This window comes from Arachis hypogaea, chromosome 11 (assembly GCF_003086295.3).
Source record: "Arachis hypogaea cultivar Tifrunner chromosome 11, arahy.Tifrunner.gnm2.J5K5, whole genome shotgun sequence".
NCBI lineage: Eukaryota > Viridiplantae > Streptophyta > Magnoliopsida > Fabales > Fabaceae > Arachis > Arachis hypogaea.
Window position 1 is genome coordinate 146581781 of NC_092046.1, and position 16069 is coordinate 146597849.

The 16069-nt window shown below is 32.0% G+C and overlaps 1 protein-coding gene and 1 long non-coding RNA gene across 3 annotated transcripts; one reads left to right on the top strand and one right to left on the bottom strand.

The window, feature by feature from the left end:
* The first annotated feature begins 635 nt into the window (after positions 1–635).
* Positions 636–4668, top strand: LOC112723422 (uncharacterized). 2 transcript variants are annotated; one of them, XR_011868066.1, is made up of 4 exons: positions 636–965; positions 1582–2106; positions 2262–2333; positions 4305–4668. It is a non-coding gene; the product is annotated as an uncharacterized lncRNA (long non-coding RNA). The 2 variants fall into 2 exon arrangements; XR_003812449.2 differs by having other exon boundaries at positions 802–1478.
* Positions 4669–5806: 1138 nt separating this feature from the next.
* On the bottom strand, positions 5807–8035 carry LOC112723420 (CBL-interacting serine/threonine-protein kinase 6). The gene has a single exon (XM_025774801.3). It carries the CDS (start codon positions 7430–7432, stop codon positions 6113–6115), a length of 1320 nt encoding a protein of 439 aa, XP_025630586.1. The 5' UTR covers positions 7433–8035; the 3' UTR covers positions 5807–6112.
* Between the last annotated feature and the right edge of the window lie 8034 nt (positions 8036–16069).

Sequence of the window (16069 nt, forward strand, 5' to 3'; positions counted from 1 at the left end):
TATTATATTTAATAATTTAAAATTAAAATTTTAATTTTAGAATATAAAATTTCAGTCTCTTTAATATTTTTAGAAAATAAAAATTGATTAAAATTTTAATAATATTTATTTTTAAGTTTTAACTAATTTGTGTCTAAGGACACTTTTTAAAAATATAATAATAAATTTTATTAATACTTTCGATATATTTAATATATTAAAAACATACAAAAAAATAAATTTTATAATATACTTAATCTATATTCTTAACACACAAATAATTAACAAAACCTGATCATAACTTATTTTTTATTTTTTTTACTAAAGATGAGAGACTCGAAACCCACGACCTTTAATTGAGTATGAAAATACTATGTCATTTGAGTTATAATTCATTGACAAATCATAACTTATTTTTATATATTTTACATTAAATACAATATAAAAATTTAATTTAATTTCGGTTTTTCAATTTCTGTCGGTCTTCCAAACACAAACCTAATATTCATGTATCACTTAAAAATCCTCCATTATTATGATATAATGGCTAGAATTATTAAGTGTTGGTGGTTAGCGAAAAGAAAATAGACAAGGACAGAAAGCAGACAACAACCCTAATTCATTCATTTAATGGGAAGGAAAAAAAGAGTGGTTTCAGGTAGCTAGAGCTCTAGAGGCTCCTGCACTTATATATACATATGTGAATCCCATAACAAAGATGTGTGAGCATGAATGTGAGGATCTTTCAGATCTGACTCACTAATCACAGAGAACACACATGCTTGGGAAAGAAAAGAGAGAGAGAGAGAGAGAGAGGGGGGGGGGGGAGGAGGGGAGCATGATGATGAGATCAAAGAGAAGAGACTGAGTCACTGAGATATGGGGAGTAGAGAGGAGTGTGGAGCTACAGAGATGGATAAAAAGAGACTGACAGAAGAGAGTGAGCACACGCTCTCAGGTGATTGTATGAGGGCATGCAATTGCGGGTGCGTGCTCACTTCTCTATCTGTCAGTTACTTGTTCTCTTAGCTTCCTTCTCTTCCTCCCTTTCTCTGTGTCTAAACTCTATTCTCGTGCCTTTTTATTTTCGGTTCTTACTCTCTAATTATTTTTCTTTATTGTTATTATTATATGTCTCAACTCTCATGTATATATGTATTTTCTGGAACTGATGAACCCTGATAATTAATTATTATTAGTTCGCAGCACACTTGAATATGACATACGAATAGGTTTTTGACACATGCTCCTGTCATCTCTCTTTGACGCCTTTTTCCCGATAAGGATGAGAAAAAGAAAAGCATCTATCTTCATTATATTGGCATTTGTCCACTGTGTTTTTGCAGTTTCAAGTTGATTCATCTCATTTCTTTCTCTCCCCTCTGTATATATATTTTTTCTTTTTTTCATCTATTTAACATATTACATACTATTTTTTAAAATTTTTTTATAGCACACAATATCTATATTATAATATAGAAAAGCTTTCAAATATGTCGGTACGTATTTTAATAAATTTTAATAATTGATCTTAATTATATATATTTTTTATAATCAAGATTAATAATTAAAAATTATTAAAACACTAATATTTGCATATAGGTGGGTGGTGGTGGTGGGAGGTTCAAAGCGTGACTTTTGATGGTACTTTCTTTTCATTGGGATGGAACAAGAAGGGTTGAAGTCGAAACCCAAATCCAAATTGAGTTCGTCAAGGCTGTTGTACGGTTTGTCGATTCAGTGTTTTTACTTAACTGTTCATATCTTAACGGAAAAAATCAATGTTGAAAGGAAGTTTTATGATCTTAAACCGTTGCTTTTTCATACTATTGTCCGTCTTCTTGTTCCTTCTTATCAACCATGCTACTATTTTCATTCTCCAACTTCAATCTGGCCAAGAATTTGGGGCTGAACCTTCAGAATCAGATGATGACAAGTTTCTTGTGTCCTTGAATGCCTTATAATATTTTTCAAGTAACATTTGAAGTAAAACCCTTCAAGAAAGTGTGTCTTCTTGGAATCTAATCAATCTATATATATAAAAAGATAGATTTTAGATTTTCCTCTTTCCCTTTGTGGGATGAACGGTTCTAAGAGGATTTCAAGTAACAGCCTTTTCTTATTAAGGTTAGATATTCTTGGATTCAGCTCATTCTCACCGATTTGCTTTAATTTTAATTACCTTCAGAAAATATTTAATTACTTTTTCAGCTTTGCTGATTGGGTTTCATTATTCATGTCCATTGAAGGGTTGTCTAAGTTAGATTTGTCTTTTATCACAGATTCACAAAGTAAGTCGGTTTTGCCACTGAACTGATCTGTAAAGAACTCCAAGCACTGAAACCACTACTTAGGTAACCATTTTTGTATGCTGCTGAGTTAGTTTCATTTGTTAAATCATTGAACAGTGAGTGGTCATGAGCAAAGAGCAATAATAGATTCTTCAGTAACTGTGTAGCATATGGTTCTTTATGTGATTTAGAATAATCACCATTAATAGGATGGAGAATATGAAAATTGTTGTGTATTGGGAATTTTCTACTATTAAACTGGCCAAGATAATTTACGGCTTGGCTGCTTACTTCTACTTTTTTGGGCTGCAGTTGAAGGCTGATACTCTCACTTAAACAAATATATACATATATATGTCCATAGAAGATTGATATATAGTTTAAAGTGAACATGTGATGATTTATTGGTAATTCATATTGATTGATCATGCATGAACTTAAAATAGCTCAAACTAAGAAATGAAATATGCATGCTGGAAACAATTGTTTAATATTTTTAAAAGACTCAATCAAGCAGTGGTAATGAGAAAATTGTTTGCATTAATTATCTTTTACTGTACCAGTAAAGAGTAACAGGCTGATTGAGTGTAATTTATTAATTATTGCATATTATTGTAGATTACTTTGCTTGTTTTTACTATTTTTCAAAAGATACCTATGTATCATACTCTCTTAGTAAATTATCATTTAGCAAACCACTTACTAGAGTATTTTTGAGTGTAATGCAAATTGAGGAGATTTTGTTTCTCTTCATGGCATAAGTTTAAGAAGGCTAAAATTGAGGTGCTTCAATGACATCCTAACAGCATAAGTAGAGTGCTTTTTTGCCTCTTTGTTTTTTTAATAAAAAGCTTACTTAGCTTTGAGTGTAGTTTTAATAGGATAACTATTAGTTGTTCACTAAAAGAATTTAATTTAATATGAATACTATATATCCTACAATATAAAATATCAGAGTAAATTATATCATTATGAATCGTTATGAATATGAATGATCTGATCTGAATTGATTGTATGAAATTTCAGTAACAGAAGTACTGGTAAGTCAAAAGATTTAATCTTAATGAATGAGATATAAAAAAAATATGAATTTTTTTAATGTAGAAACATCAAGCTTGTCCAAGTAAAATTTGTATCATATAGTTATAAAGAAGTGTTTTTTTTTGTTAGAACATAATTATATTAAGTCTAGCAATATGGAATGGTTATTCAACATTGTGTGGTGGTTGAAGACAAGAAAATAAGCTTGATATTGCATTGATAAGTATATATATTAATGGATGAGTGGATACTCTATAGAAGCAGACACTTACAATTGGAGTAAGTATTAGGATAAACAAAAAATAAAAATTATCGACAGAATGTCTCATTGAAAAAAATCATTATCTGCAGATTCAATGTTTAAAGTGTATAAGTAATAAGATAGAATAATTATGCTAAAATGAGATTCAAATTCAAAGATAAAAGTATATAAATATAAGACAGAATAGCCAATCTTAAAAAATTATCTTTTATGTTAGTTTGTTTGCTTTAATTTTGTTTTATTAAAGAATTTTAAAAAATAAAATTTTCTCTGAGTACTTCAGGTACTCAATGATGTTAGTATTTGTTTATGCATAAGATAAGTAAAGAATTATTTTGTTTTAGAGAATAAATACTAATGTCATAATTGACATTTATAAATTTCTCTATGTAGAATTCATCTAAAATAAATACCTATCCCTTAATTTTAATGATTGGCAATAATTTTATAATGAAAAATTGTATATATATACTGACAGAATCAGATAAGATACTCTGACTTATAATGTGCAGAGAAGTCATGGTTAAAACAGAATATTTAAATTTGATTATTCATCTCTTACTATTTTAGAAATTTCTGAAACAGGAATGTTGAAATGTCAGGTTGACATCTGTAAATAACTGATGAAATAAATTTTTTTTATCTTGAATAAAGAAGGATTTAGATGCTAATGTTATCTATGCTGCAAGTATTTTGTGCACAAATTGATGCATTTCTGTGTCATGACACAGGTACATGTGAACACTACTTATATTAGATCATGAAGAATGATTTGGTGACCTATTTCCTAACTCTGATTTCTGATTCAAGGGTAGAGTTTGGTGAATTTAATTCAATGCAGCAACAAACACATATTCAAGTGGACTAGTATTTTGTCATGAGCTGTGGATTTCTGAGTTTCCTGCAAGATTTAATTTGATTATCAAAACTGTGTTGGCACAAAATCATACACTCTAGGTTAGTTGTACACTAATTCATATGTAAAGGCTGAAGCTGCTTGTAAAGCTGCACATTCTATATACGGTGTAGCTTTTATCATAACATGTACATTCATCTCTTTCAATAAAGCTTATAGAGGGAGTTAAGTTTCAAAAAGTCCCAAATAGGTTAACCAGCTTGCTAATTAAAAGAAAATCAAACTAAATATAAGAAGAATATTATGAGATCTTCATCATAACATTTACATTCATCTCTTTTAATAAAGCTTATAAAGGGAGTTAAGTTTCAAAAAGTCCCAAATAAAACTCATGTGAAACTAAATCTTCAAAAGAAAAAGGGAAAAAACAACAGATGATGTTGAATTCTATTGTGATAATAGCAGTTATCGGATTAGTTATAGTAACAGATTATCAATTAGGGAAGGGCATGAATCCTATTGCGATAACTATTTATCTTAAAATTGTTTTTTACCTCAATTTTTAACATAAATCAACCGTGTGTAAAACTAGCAATTACAAGAATACATTTGATTTTATAATTCCCCAAGTGTATATTCAGTGATAATTTTCAAGTATAAAGAACTCACTACAATTATGCTGGAGTTGGCGATGCAATAATTCTGGTAGGTGCATCTGTGCTGGAGTGGGAGATGCAATAATTGAGTGCAATTGCCTAGGGCAGGCACCATTTTGGGAAGTGCAATTACCAAATGAATTTTCTCATTATTTTTCCAATTGAGCATGGCGGTTAACCACTTAGAAAGGAAATGCACCATTTTTATGCATATTTTTTTATTTTTTATATTAAAAATAAAAATTTAGCAATCTTGTACCATAAAGATTAAAGACACATTTTAAGAGGATAATAATAGAAATTTCATAAGTTTTTCATGCATCCAATATATTAAAAGTGTAAAAATATTTATTTTTTTTAATAGAATATTTCCTTTTTAGTATAATTAAAATGTGTTCGTAGCACATATATTAACAAAATCTTAAAAATAATGATAAAATATTAAAACAATGTTATTTTTAAACCATAGAAATTATATTAAAAAAAAATTAAAAGAAAATGGTACAATTAACCAAAATCCTTATAACCCCACAAGTTCAATAATTCGCCTGGCATCACTCAGGGGTGCCTTGAATCATCATCTTGATGTGGATAAAGCAAGAACAATTCATGATCACAAGTTTAAAACTACAAAAATCTACAGTGAAAAGTAACAAAAAGAAAGAAAAAAGGGATCTAAGCGCCCACAAATTTCCAATAATAATTCTCATACAAACGGTCGTCAACAACAATAATAATATATACACTTCAAATCATTAGCATAAGTACGTAGTTATGGATTCCCGATTCATTCCTTAGCTTACAATTTTTGAATCCTTAACACTGGGCACTGCGAATTCCCAAGACAATAATACTAATAAAATGAGAGATTACTACACGGTAGTAACACAGTAGCAGTGGAGAATATTCAAATATTCAATACTAATACAAAAAACAAATCCTGAATCTCGAACCTCTAAACAAGATTAATAAATAAATTAAAGAGAGAAGCACACAAATTCAAATGGTGATATTAAAGTTTGTCTAATTAAGCAGGTGTGGTATTCTCAGGTGGGGAAGTCCAGAAGATATCCTTGAGTGCAGGGCGAAGCTCCTTGCTGCAGAACTGGTTGTACTCCAAAGTGTCACCGTTGTCTTTCTTCACCTCCACCACCAGGAACGACGGCGTCACGGCGTATATATCCGCCGCAATTGCCAGCTTCCCCTTCCTTCCTCTCTGCTGCCCCTGCAGCCTCACCTTCGTCTCATCGCTGCTCCTCTTCACGTCGAACTTCACCGCCTTCGCCACCTCCTCCAGTCGAGATATCACGCTGCTCGCCGTCCCCGCCGTCGCAAACCTCATCTCCTCCCTCTCCTCCCTCTTCTTCTCCTCGAACAACCTCGACAAATCAAATCCTTCCGATAACGATATTATGTGAAACGCGTTCATCGTCGATGGCTGCTTCATCTTCTCCTCTATGTCTTTCTCCTTCTCCTCTTCATCTTCATCCTTCATCCCCCGTAGCATGTTCTTCGGAACAGGTTTCTTGAACCACGGTGACTCCATGATTTTCGAAATGGTGATGCGAGAATTCGGATTCGGATCGAGCAGCTTGGTGATGAGCCTCCTTGCATCGCCGGAGAACCACGGCGGACACTTGAAATCTCCTCTGTAAATCTTCTTGTACATCGCAACAAGGTTATCGTCCTGAAAAGGCAAGCAACCTGCAAGAAGCACAAACAGGATGACGCCGCAGGACCATATATCGGCCTTGGCGCCGTCGTATCCCTTCCGCCCGAGCACCTCCGGCGAGACGTATGCCGGAGTGCCGCAAGTTGTGTGCAATAAGCCGTCCTGGCGGAGATGCTCGGAGAAAGTGCTGAGTCCGAAGTCAGAGACCTTGAGGTTGCCGTTGTGGTCAAGGAGGAGATTCTCCGGCTTGAGATCGCGGTGGTAGACGCCACGGCTGTGGCAGAAATCGACGGCGGAGATAAGCTGGTGAAAGTAGAGCCTCGCAAGGTCCTCCCTCATGCGTCCCCTTGTGGCAATTTTGTTGAAGAGCTCGCCGCCGCGGACGAGCTCCATGGCGATGTAGATCTTGGATTTGGAGGCCATTACTTCGTGGAGCGCAACGATATGAGGATGCTTCATCATCTTCATGACCGAGATCTCTCTCTTAATCTGCTCCATCATCCCAACCTTTATCACCTTCTCTTTCCCAACCACTTTCATCGCCACGCTCTTCCCGGTTTCCACGTTCCGCGCGTGGTACACCTTCGCGAACGTCCCCGTTCCAAGAAGCCTCCCTAACTCATACTTCCCCTGCAGCAGCGTCGACGCTGAACCCTCACTCCGTCTATCTCCCATTCTAATAACAATAATAACTAATCACACGACAATTACAGCCTTGCCGTCAGCTCGCTAGTATATATTATATATGTTTCCGTGAAAAATAGTAGTGTACTAGCCTGCACTACCCGTCTTCGACGTGTTTGCGGTGGCAATTTCTGCCGGCGATGGTGGCGGTGGAGAGTTTTGGAGGGTCGGCGACCTTAGTGGGAGGAAGGAAAGGGCTTATCATCTCTCTGCATTACAAAGAGTGATTTGGGGAATGGAGGTGAAGAAATGAGTGTAGACTGAAGGATTGTTTGATTTCCCTTTTTTTTTTTGGCCAAACCAGCGTTATCATCCGACTGCTTACCTAATGTTTGGTATGAATTTATAAACAAGTGTGTGGGGTTTGCGGTTTTGGACTTTTTCTTAGATTTGATCGGACGGTTGTGAATGGAGATGGACACGTGTATGGACTATGGTAGGTCTGTCATCGTTCTTTATGTTTTGATGCCGACTCTACCGTGGGAGGTTAGTTACATGACTGTACACGGATTGGATCCGATTGGATAAATAGTCTAAAATTCTATCCGATTGGATCGGATCGAATTGGATATTGTGTATATTGTATAATTTTAAAAAAAATATTTTAAGATTCTATTTGATTATTTTTATAAAAAAAAATCAATAAAATTATTTTTTACCTGAGCCTATCTACTCCTAAAATATTATCAATAAAAATTCTATTGAATAACAAAAAAAATAATAACACAAGATTTAAGTTTAATTATTTTAAGTTGAAGTACAACATAAAAAATTGAAAATAAGATATCATAAAATTCATAAAACAACACACTAAAATTCATATCACATTAGAGTTTACTTTCTTAAACTATACTATTTATATGAGACGTGTGGATATGCGGATTTGCGGATCGAATCCGCAGATATCACTGCTAAATCTACAATTCGATCCTACTATAGTGCGATTCATGTACAGCCCTAGTTAGTTACTTAGTTAAATATAAAGAAGATTCTGGGCCGGGCTGAACCGAGCTGAATGCATGCATGAATGATAATCAAGAAAATAATATTTTGAATGGGAACAATTAGGAAGATAGGAAATATGATAAAAATATTTGCTTCTTTTGTTTGATAATAAATTAATAATAATAATAGTCACCAAAAAAAATTAATAATAATAATGAGAATAATATTAAAATTAATACTACCAATAAAAACGAGATTTATTCTATATGTCAAGTGATTAAAAAAGAATTGCCAATGAATTATAGCTCAAATAACATAATCTCTTTATATTCAATTAAGAGGTTATGGGCTCGAATCTTCTATCTTTGATAAAAAAAAGTGATTAAAAAAGAATTGTGCCTCTCTTACATTAATAAAAATTACAAGGATAAATATATAAATATAAAATAATGCTACGCATTCAAGCCTTTTTGTTAATAAGTCTAACCAAGTTGATTTAATATAATAAAAATTAATTATAACTAGCATTATTTCATATCTTATTGTTTAACTTAGTTGAACTTAATTCTTAAAAAAATTTAGATGTGTAGTATTACTCATAAATATATACAATAAATAATGGTTTAAATGGTATAACTCGGTAATCGTTAGCAAGTTCAGATGATATCCATATCATTACTTATTTCTAAATTATTACGAAATAGTTAAAGTACGAACATGAATTGATCAGTTGGCTATAATTCGGCTAAGCTAAAACTATAAATCAGAATATGGTTAAAACTAAATACATAAAGTTTGAATTATATTCGAGTTTTTTAACCAAATTTAACAATTTTTTACAATATTTTTTAATAAATTTTTATAAACTTATCATTTATTCTATCCTTTTAGTGATAATGAATCTTTTTTATGTTCATTTTAAATTCACGTGAATGAGTATTCGCTTTATTCCTTATTTTACATTGCTTTGCTCTATTCATAATATTTATTATTATGCCAAATTCCTCTTTTTTCTTCTTATATTGTCGACAATAAAAAATTTAAGCAACTTACAATCATAACGACACTTTTTCATTGATTTTTAGCAAAGTAGCATAATACATAACTACTTTTTATTCCTATTGATGAATTATACAAAAAAATGTTATATGATTGATTCAACAAAACTTAGCCACATTTCTAGTAGATGAAATTGTCATTATCATTCATAGTGTCATGAATTGGGACTTATCTAATCCAAATCTCCAAAAATAAAGGCTTGACTTTAATGTTGTTCCACATTTTTTTCAATTTGTTATTTCTTTTTTTGTAGACTTATAACTTATGAACCTATAAGTCAACATTGACAATTCTACTTCGGTAAAATTATGTATATGCATGATCTAATTTGCTTTACTACTTTATATATTCGAATTGCTTCGTATTATGTATGATCAAAATCAATCAATAAAGCCAAAAACAAAATTGGCTATTAATCAATCCGATAAAAAAATGATTTTTTACCAATCAAAAAACAAACTCAATTACTTGATACATGGATGATTGGCTCATCCCTTTTATTTTTCTATTTTACAATAATTTATGTATGTTTACTTTCAATTCATTTTATTTATGTTACAAATCTTTATTATTCATTCAATATTTAATAATTAATTACTTTGGACAAGAAATTCGTCAATAAGTTGTTGTGGGTTGGAAAAATTCTCAATACAATTGATTATTACATCCTCGGATCATACAATCGATTCGGTCATCATACAATCGATTCGGTTAATGAATACATATTTTCGAACGAACTTTTCAGTTCGCATCAATCAAATACTATATATCATCCATTAAAAATTGTTCTCAAGCAGAAAAGTATCCCCACATACAATTATATTGATCGAACAACTCTTACCATTCAATTGGTTTTGAATAAATATTGACTAACTGACTAAGTTTGGGGGCTATCACTCATTGAATAGCCATAACTTTTTTACTACCAATTTTTTTCATTTTTCTCTCTTTTCAATCTAACAAGTTGAGCTTGGGGGCTGCCATAATCACAATTCTGATTTATAGGTCAGAAGCTCAACCTGTTTAATAGGTCAAGCTTGGGGCTATGGGGCTATGATCCATCTGTTGGCTATAATTCGGCTCAGGTAAAACTATAAATTGGAATCTGGTTAAAATTAAAGACACATGCTACGTGGAGAGTATGTGTTTTGCTCTGCTAACTGACTTATCCTATAAAATCAAATAACTACATGCCAACACAGATGGACACGTGAATCTCTCTACAAATCTTTATAAACAAGCTCACTAAAGAGCAGTTATCACATAATTAGACCCACTACGTAACAGCTCCATAATATTAGACCCATTAAGTAATTGCATGTAGCACAATAATTCTATAAATAAATTCACTCCTGACATGAAAGAGGAACGTTATTCATTCTGAATAACTCATATTTATCTTCTACTCTTACTAACTTTAGCGTTGGAGTGCCTTTACAGGTGCCAACCGCCGCCGTTCTTCGAGAAAACCGACGTATCATCCTTCTTGTTCAAGGAGAGGCGAGCTTGAACTTGTAACTCAACTAGTTATACCTTGTAACTTATAAAGGAAACTAGATTTCATCACATGGCCACAGAAAGCTTGCAGCAACTTGGGATGTCCCGTATCAAATTGAAAAGATATTAAAATTGGGGGCTTATTCACTCCAAACAATATATGGAAGACATATACATGATACATGGAATGTTCCATCTTTAAAGTCATATTATAGTTAATTTTAAGCGGTGAATGAACTATTTTTTTCTACTTGTAAGTTTGTTCTCACATTGAATTTTGCTTGGAGAAGTTTTAACGGGACTTGATACCACAAATATGTATACTATCAAGTCTTTATTTAGCATGCATTGCATATTAATTAGAATATAACCTGTTTTACTCTCTAGCGTCATAACAAATGCCCAAACCAACATCCCAAAGTTGGATATCAACATATTCAAAACGAAATAACATTACACAAAATTTGGTTACAAATTTGTCCATCAGTCAATTATCAATATTAATACTAACCCAAACCAACCACATAAGTCGGATCAAAACAGAATTACCAAACTAAATAGTTCAAACTCAAATACAAACAAAAGTATTAGAGAGACTATCAATCTTTTTTCTCCAAAATAGCAGCACTTTGCCTTTATCCTCAGCAAGCACATCATCATCAACGAGCTCACCATTGATGGCAACCTTGGTGACATCTAACTTCCTGACGTCCACCTTGGGTGTAATAGCCTTAATCTGCACTATAGCTCGATCAAAACTTGCACGAACACCTCATAAACCTCACCTTCCAATTCTTGCACACTAGCAACTAGTTTACCTTTTCCTTCTCCAAATCCTTTTCCTTTTCATCCGCAGACCCTAACCAATTCTTCAAATTATGCAGCTCCTCATCCTTGGCCTTCAATAACAAGGTCATTTTAGCAATCACCTTTTCCTTTTTCTCCACGGCCTGGGATAACTCCTCAGACGATTTTATTTTTTTTTCTCTTTTATAAAAACTATCTCCTACATACGCCCTATGGATAGCAACCGAGCACCCATAACCTGTAACTAGCAACCATATATAAGTATACTTAATGAAACAAAAATATAACATCAATACGACAAATATAAGCTAACATACCTGGAGATATTGACTCACTCCAACAAGACCTACATCATCTACAAGCTTTATAACTACAGGACATTGCTCTACCTTATCTTCCAAATTAACAAATGAGAAATGCTGAAACCAAAGGGACCCAAAATTCTCAATACCACTATACCCATCAAGAGCTTGACCTTTAACAATGTCTTCATCCCCAACATCTTTAACTTGCACTACTTTCACAGGATTTCGCTACGATGGCTCTACGTTTAGTATTCTCTTCATACTAATTCGGGGACCAATCTCGGATTGGACAACATCCCCACGTCTTTGTCAATATTGACAGCAAAACTCTCTTTCTCATTCTTTTTCTTCCTATTAGAATAAGATTTCAAACCTGCAGTAGTGGTATTGGATGCTTTCTTACCTGTAGCACAAGTATAAGCGATTCAATTAAACAAAATCCAATCAACCTAAACACACGAAAACCCACACGCTGCAAAAGCCTAATTACCTAGATAATCTTCAATAGCCTTCCTATATAAATCCAATTTTAACATTTTCAAAACTAACAATAGCTTTGACATTGCCATCTCAGACACTAAGAAGTCTAACACCAATTTATCCTCATCACTCAATTCCTCAACATTTAACACCTAAGTAGATTCAGGTGACCAATACAAGGAGAATTTTAAAGTGGTCCCTGAATTTGGTGTATCTACAATGAGTCACTTAATGAGTTACTTCATTAAAATGAGTCACTTAATGTAAAGTGATGGACTAATTTGGTCTATCTACAATGATGGCATAATGGATGACACGTAGACGAATACTGTTGTGACACATGGCACAAACGGACACGTGGTCAAATAGCATTGTGACATGTGGCACAACCATCCACATCAGCATGCCATGTGTCACTGGTCACCACATCAACATATCATTACACCTGGCCGAACTATGGAGTGACATATGTCACTAACAACCCACGTCATCAAGCCATGTCGTTAATGAAAAATGGGTCAGGGACTAACATGATGCACTTTTGTCAATCTTAGAGATGTAATTAGTACAATTAAAATCTCAGAGAGGATTTTAGTGCACGATGTCAATCTCAGGACCATTTTAGGATTTAACTCCAAGATGATCATCAAGATAAAAAGGAAAGTCATCCTCACATAATTTTACCTTCACAAACATTTTTTTTGAAGTATTTAATGAAGATTTGTACAAAGCAAAGACTAGCCAACCAGGATGGCTACTCAAATTCACCCACAACCCCCGCCTAACACTAACACACCTTAGCTTGAAATAACTAAAAAAATCCCATATGATAATAGATACTTAAGTAAATGCATCAGATTTTCAAATGCACGAAGAAACCCCACTAAGAAACCACAGTTCAACAACATTAACGCACCACATTCAAAGTCAGTAAAGGAGAGACGTATAATTAACTCGGCCAGTATATAGCTATAAATATAGAAATAACACCAATCATCATGTCTCTCGTACACTCTATCATTCTTAGCATAAGCTAAAAATTCTACACTAGCATTAGAACCTTACCTAACCCAAACACTAGTTTCTAGCTCCTTTATTCACTCATCATGCTCAAACACTTTCTAAAAAAACTCTTGAAGAGTTACGAGGGAAGTAACCCCCTTTTCAGTTTAATTCAATTCATAACCATTAATTACACACCATACAAATAATTACACAAATCTACAGCAACTATCATTAGTAACTGTGCAACATGTCACATCCGTTTATTGATAGGACAACACAAAGAAGTCAAAGACTAAAATGCTCCTACTTCGAAGAGAGAGCTTGGGAGCTCCCTCTACGATCCTCAATTTTTTTTTTACAAAAGGTCAACCTGCCATCTTGAAATAAATAGGTCAAATTTAGGGACTATGATTTAGATGGTATAGTTTGGCAATTGTTAGTAAATATCTTGAATAATGGCTACATAACAAACACGTATAGCTCTGCAATGTCATCTCATTTTTGAGTTGTTACAAGTAGTCAAAGCGCGAACACGTACAGTGATTCCGCCACTAAAAGTTCAATAACCAAATACATTTTAAAATAACTAAGATCATAAGATCTATATAATAAAGAAGAAGGATAACGTAAGGGGATGAACAATTTATACAATTGACTGCTTCTCTCTTATTTTCATAAAATTCTAGTATAGATTTGAGTGTTGTAATGTTATTTGTAGATATTCACCTCGCTGTGTTCCAAAAAAGACCCACGTATAGATAGCCTAGAAGTAACAAGGGAGCTCGAGTAGACTTTAGAGAGCCTCTCACCTCGAACCAATCAACCAACATATAAGATATTAATATATATTATATTCAATAATTTATTCAAATATTTTATAATTTTGTTTCAAAAGTGTGCGCCACCACAAGGCAAAAGCCAATCTCCTGCCTTACAACAAAAAACAACTGTGGCTAGTAAAAATGGCTTTATAAAATGAAAATGGCTTTTGATGGTATATATTTTAATTTAAAAGAGAATAATAGTTATGTAAAAGTAAGATAACTTTGGGAGATGAACCATTCACATAATTGACTCTCTCTCTTAAATCTATTATCTTATTCTCATAAAATATTAGTATTGATTTGAATATCAAATTTTTTTTGTAGATACTCACTTAACTTGTGTTTAAAAATAAATCGACGTATAGCTTATCTGAAGATAACAACGAAATTTGGATACACTTTCCAGAGCCTCTCACCTCTAAATATTTAACAATTATTCTTTTAAAAGTACGTGTTACCGCCACAAATTTATAGAGTAAAAGTCAATCTCCTATCTTCTAACAAAAGTAACTGTGACTGATAAAAATAGCTTTATAAAATGAAAATGAATTTTAATAGTATATTATTTAATTTGAGAGAGAATAGCAGTTAAACAAGAGAAAACCAATAAAAATAAAAGTTCCAAGATTTACTCAAATTATAGAGTTATGTTACCACCTTTAATCATTTATTCCAAACAAATTTTGAATATTTAGTGAAGATACATATTAACAAATACTAATTTGGATAATTAATAATCTTTATTGTTAATAAGAACCTACAAAATCTAATAATTAACTTCATGCATGATTTTCCTCTCATAATGCTAACAGATGAAATATATATTTACATGTATAAGATAGGGTTAACCACCAAAAATGTCCCTGAATTATTTAAACGCTGACAAAAACATATTCGAATTTTACTATTGACAAAAATGCCTTCAAATAATTTAAAAGCACAACAACAATACCCAACAGTAAATATATTTTTTCAAAAAATACCTTAGAGATTGGATTTTGAGGTAATTTTTTGTAAGTATGATTATAAAAATAAGATATTATTATACATAAAAATTGGTGATTTTTCGTTTAGTATATATATTTTTATAATTTTTTTTTGTTAACAACCAATAATACTTTTAAAAAATCACAAAACAATATATACTTAACAAAAAATTACCAAATTTTAAGAATAATAACATCTCATTTTTCTAATCATGCTTGCAAAAAATTGCATCAAAATTTAATCTATAATATATTTTTTGAGAAATACATATTTAATGTTAGATAAATATTAGTTTTTTTGTAAGATTATCTAACATTAAATATGTATTTCTCAAAAAATATATTAGAAATTAAATTTTGATATAATTTTTTGCAAACATGATTAAAAAAAGATTATTTATTACCCTTAAAATTTGGTGATTTTTCGTTGGGTATATATTTTTCTTGTAATTTTTTTTGTTAACATCTAATAATACTTTTAAAAAATCACAAAAATATATATATATACTTAGAAAAAAATTACCAAATTTTAAGATTAATAATATCTCATTTTTTTAATTATGCTTGTAAAAAATCACATCAAAATTCAATCTCTAAGACATTTTTTAAAAATATATATTTACTGTTGGGTATTGTTGTGTTTTTAAATTATTTAAAAGTAATTTTGTCGATAATAAAATTCGGGTGCATTTTTGTCCGCATTTGAATAATTCGGAGACG

Coding starts and splice junctions, on each gene's coding strand:
- LOC112723420 (XM_025774801.3), bottom strand. CDS start 7,432: ATGGGAGATAGACGGAGTGAGGGTTCAGCGTCGACGCTGCTGCAGGGG.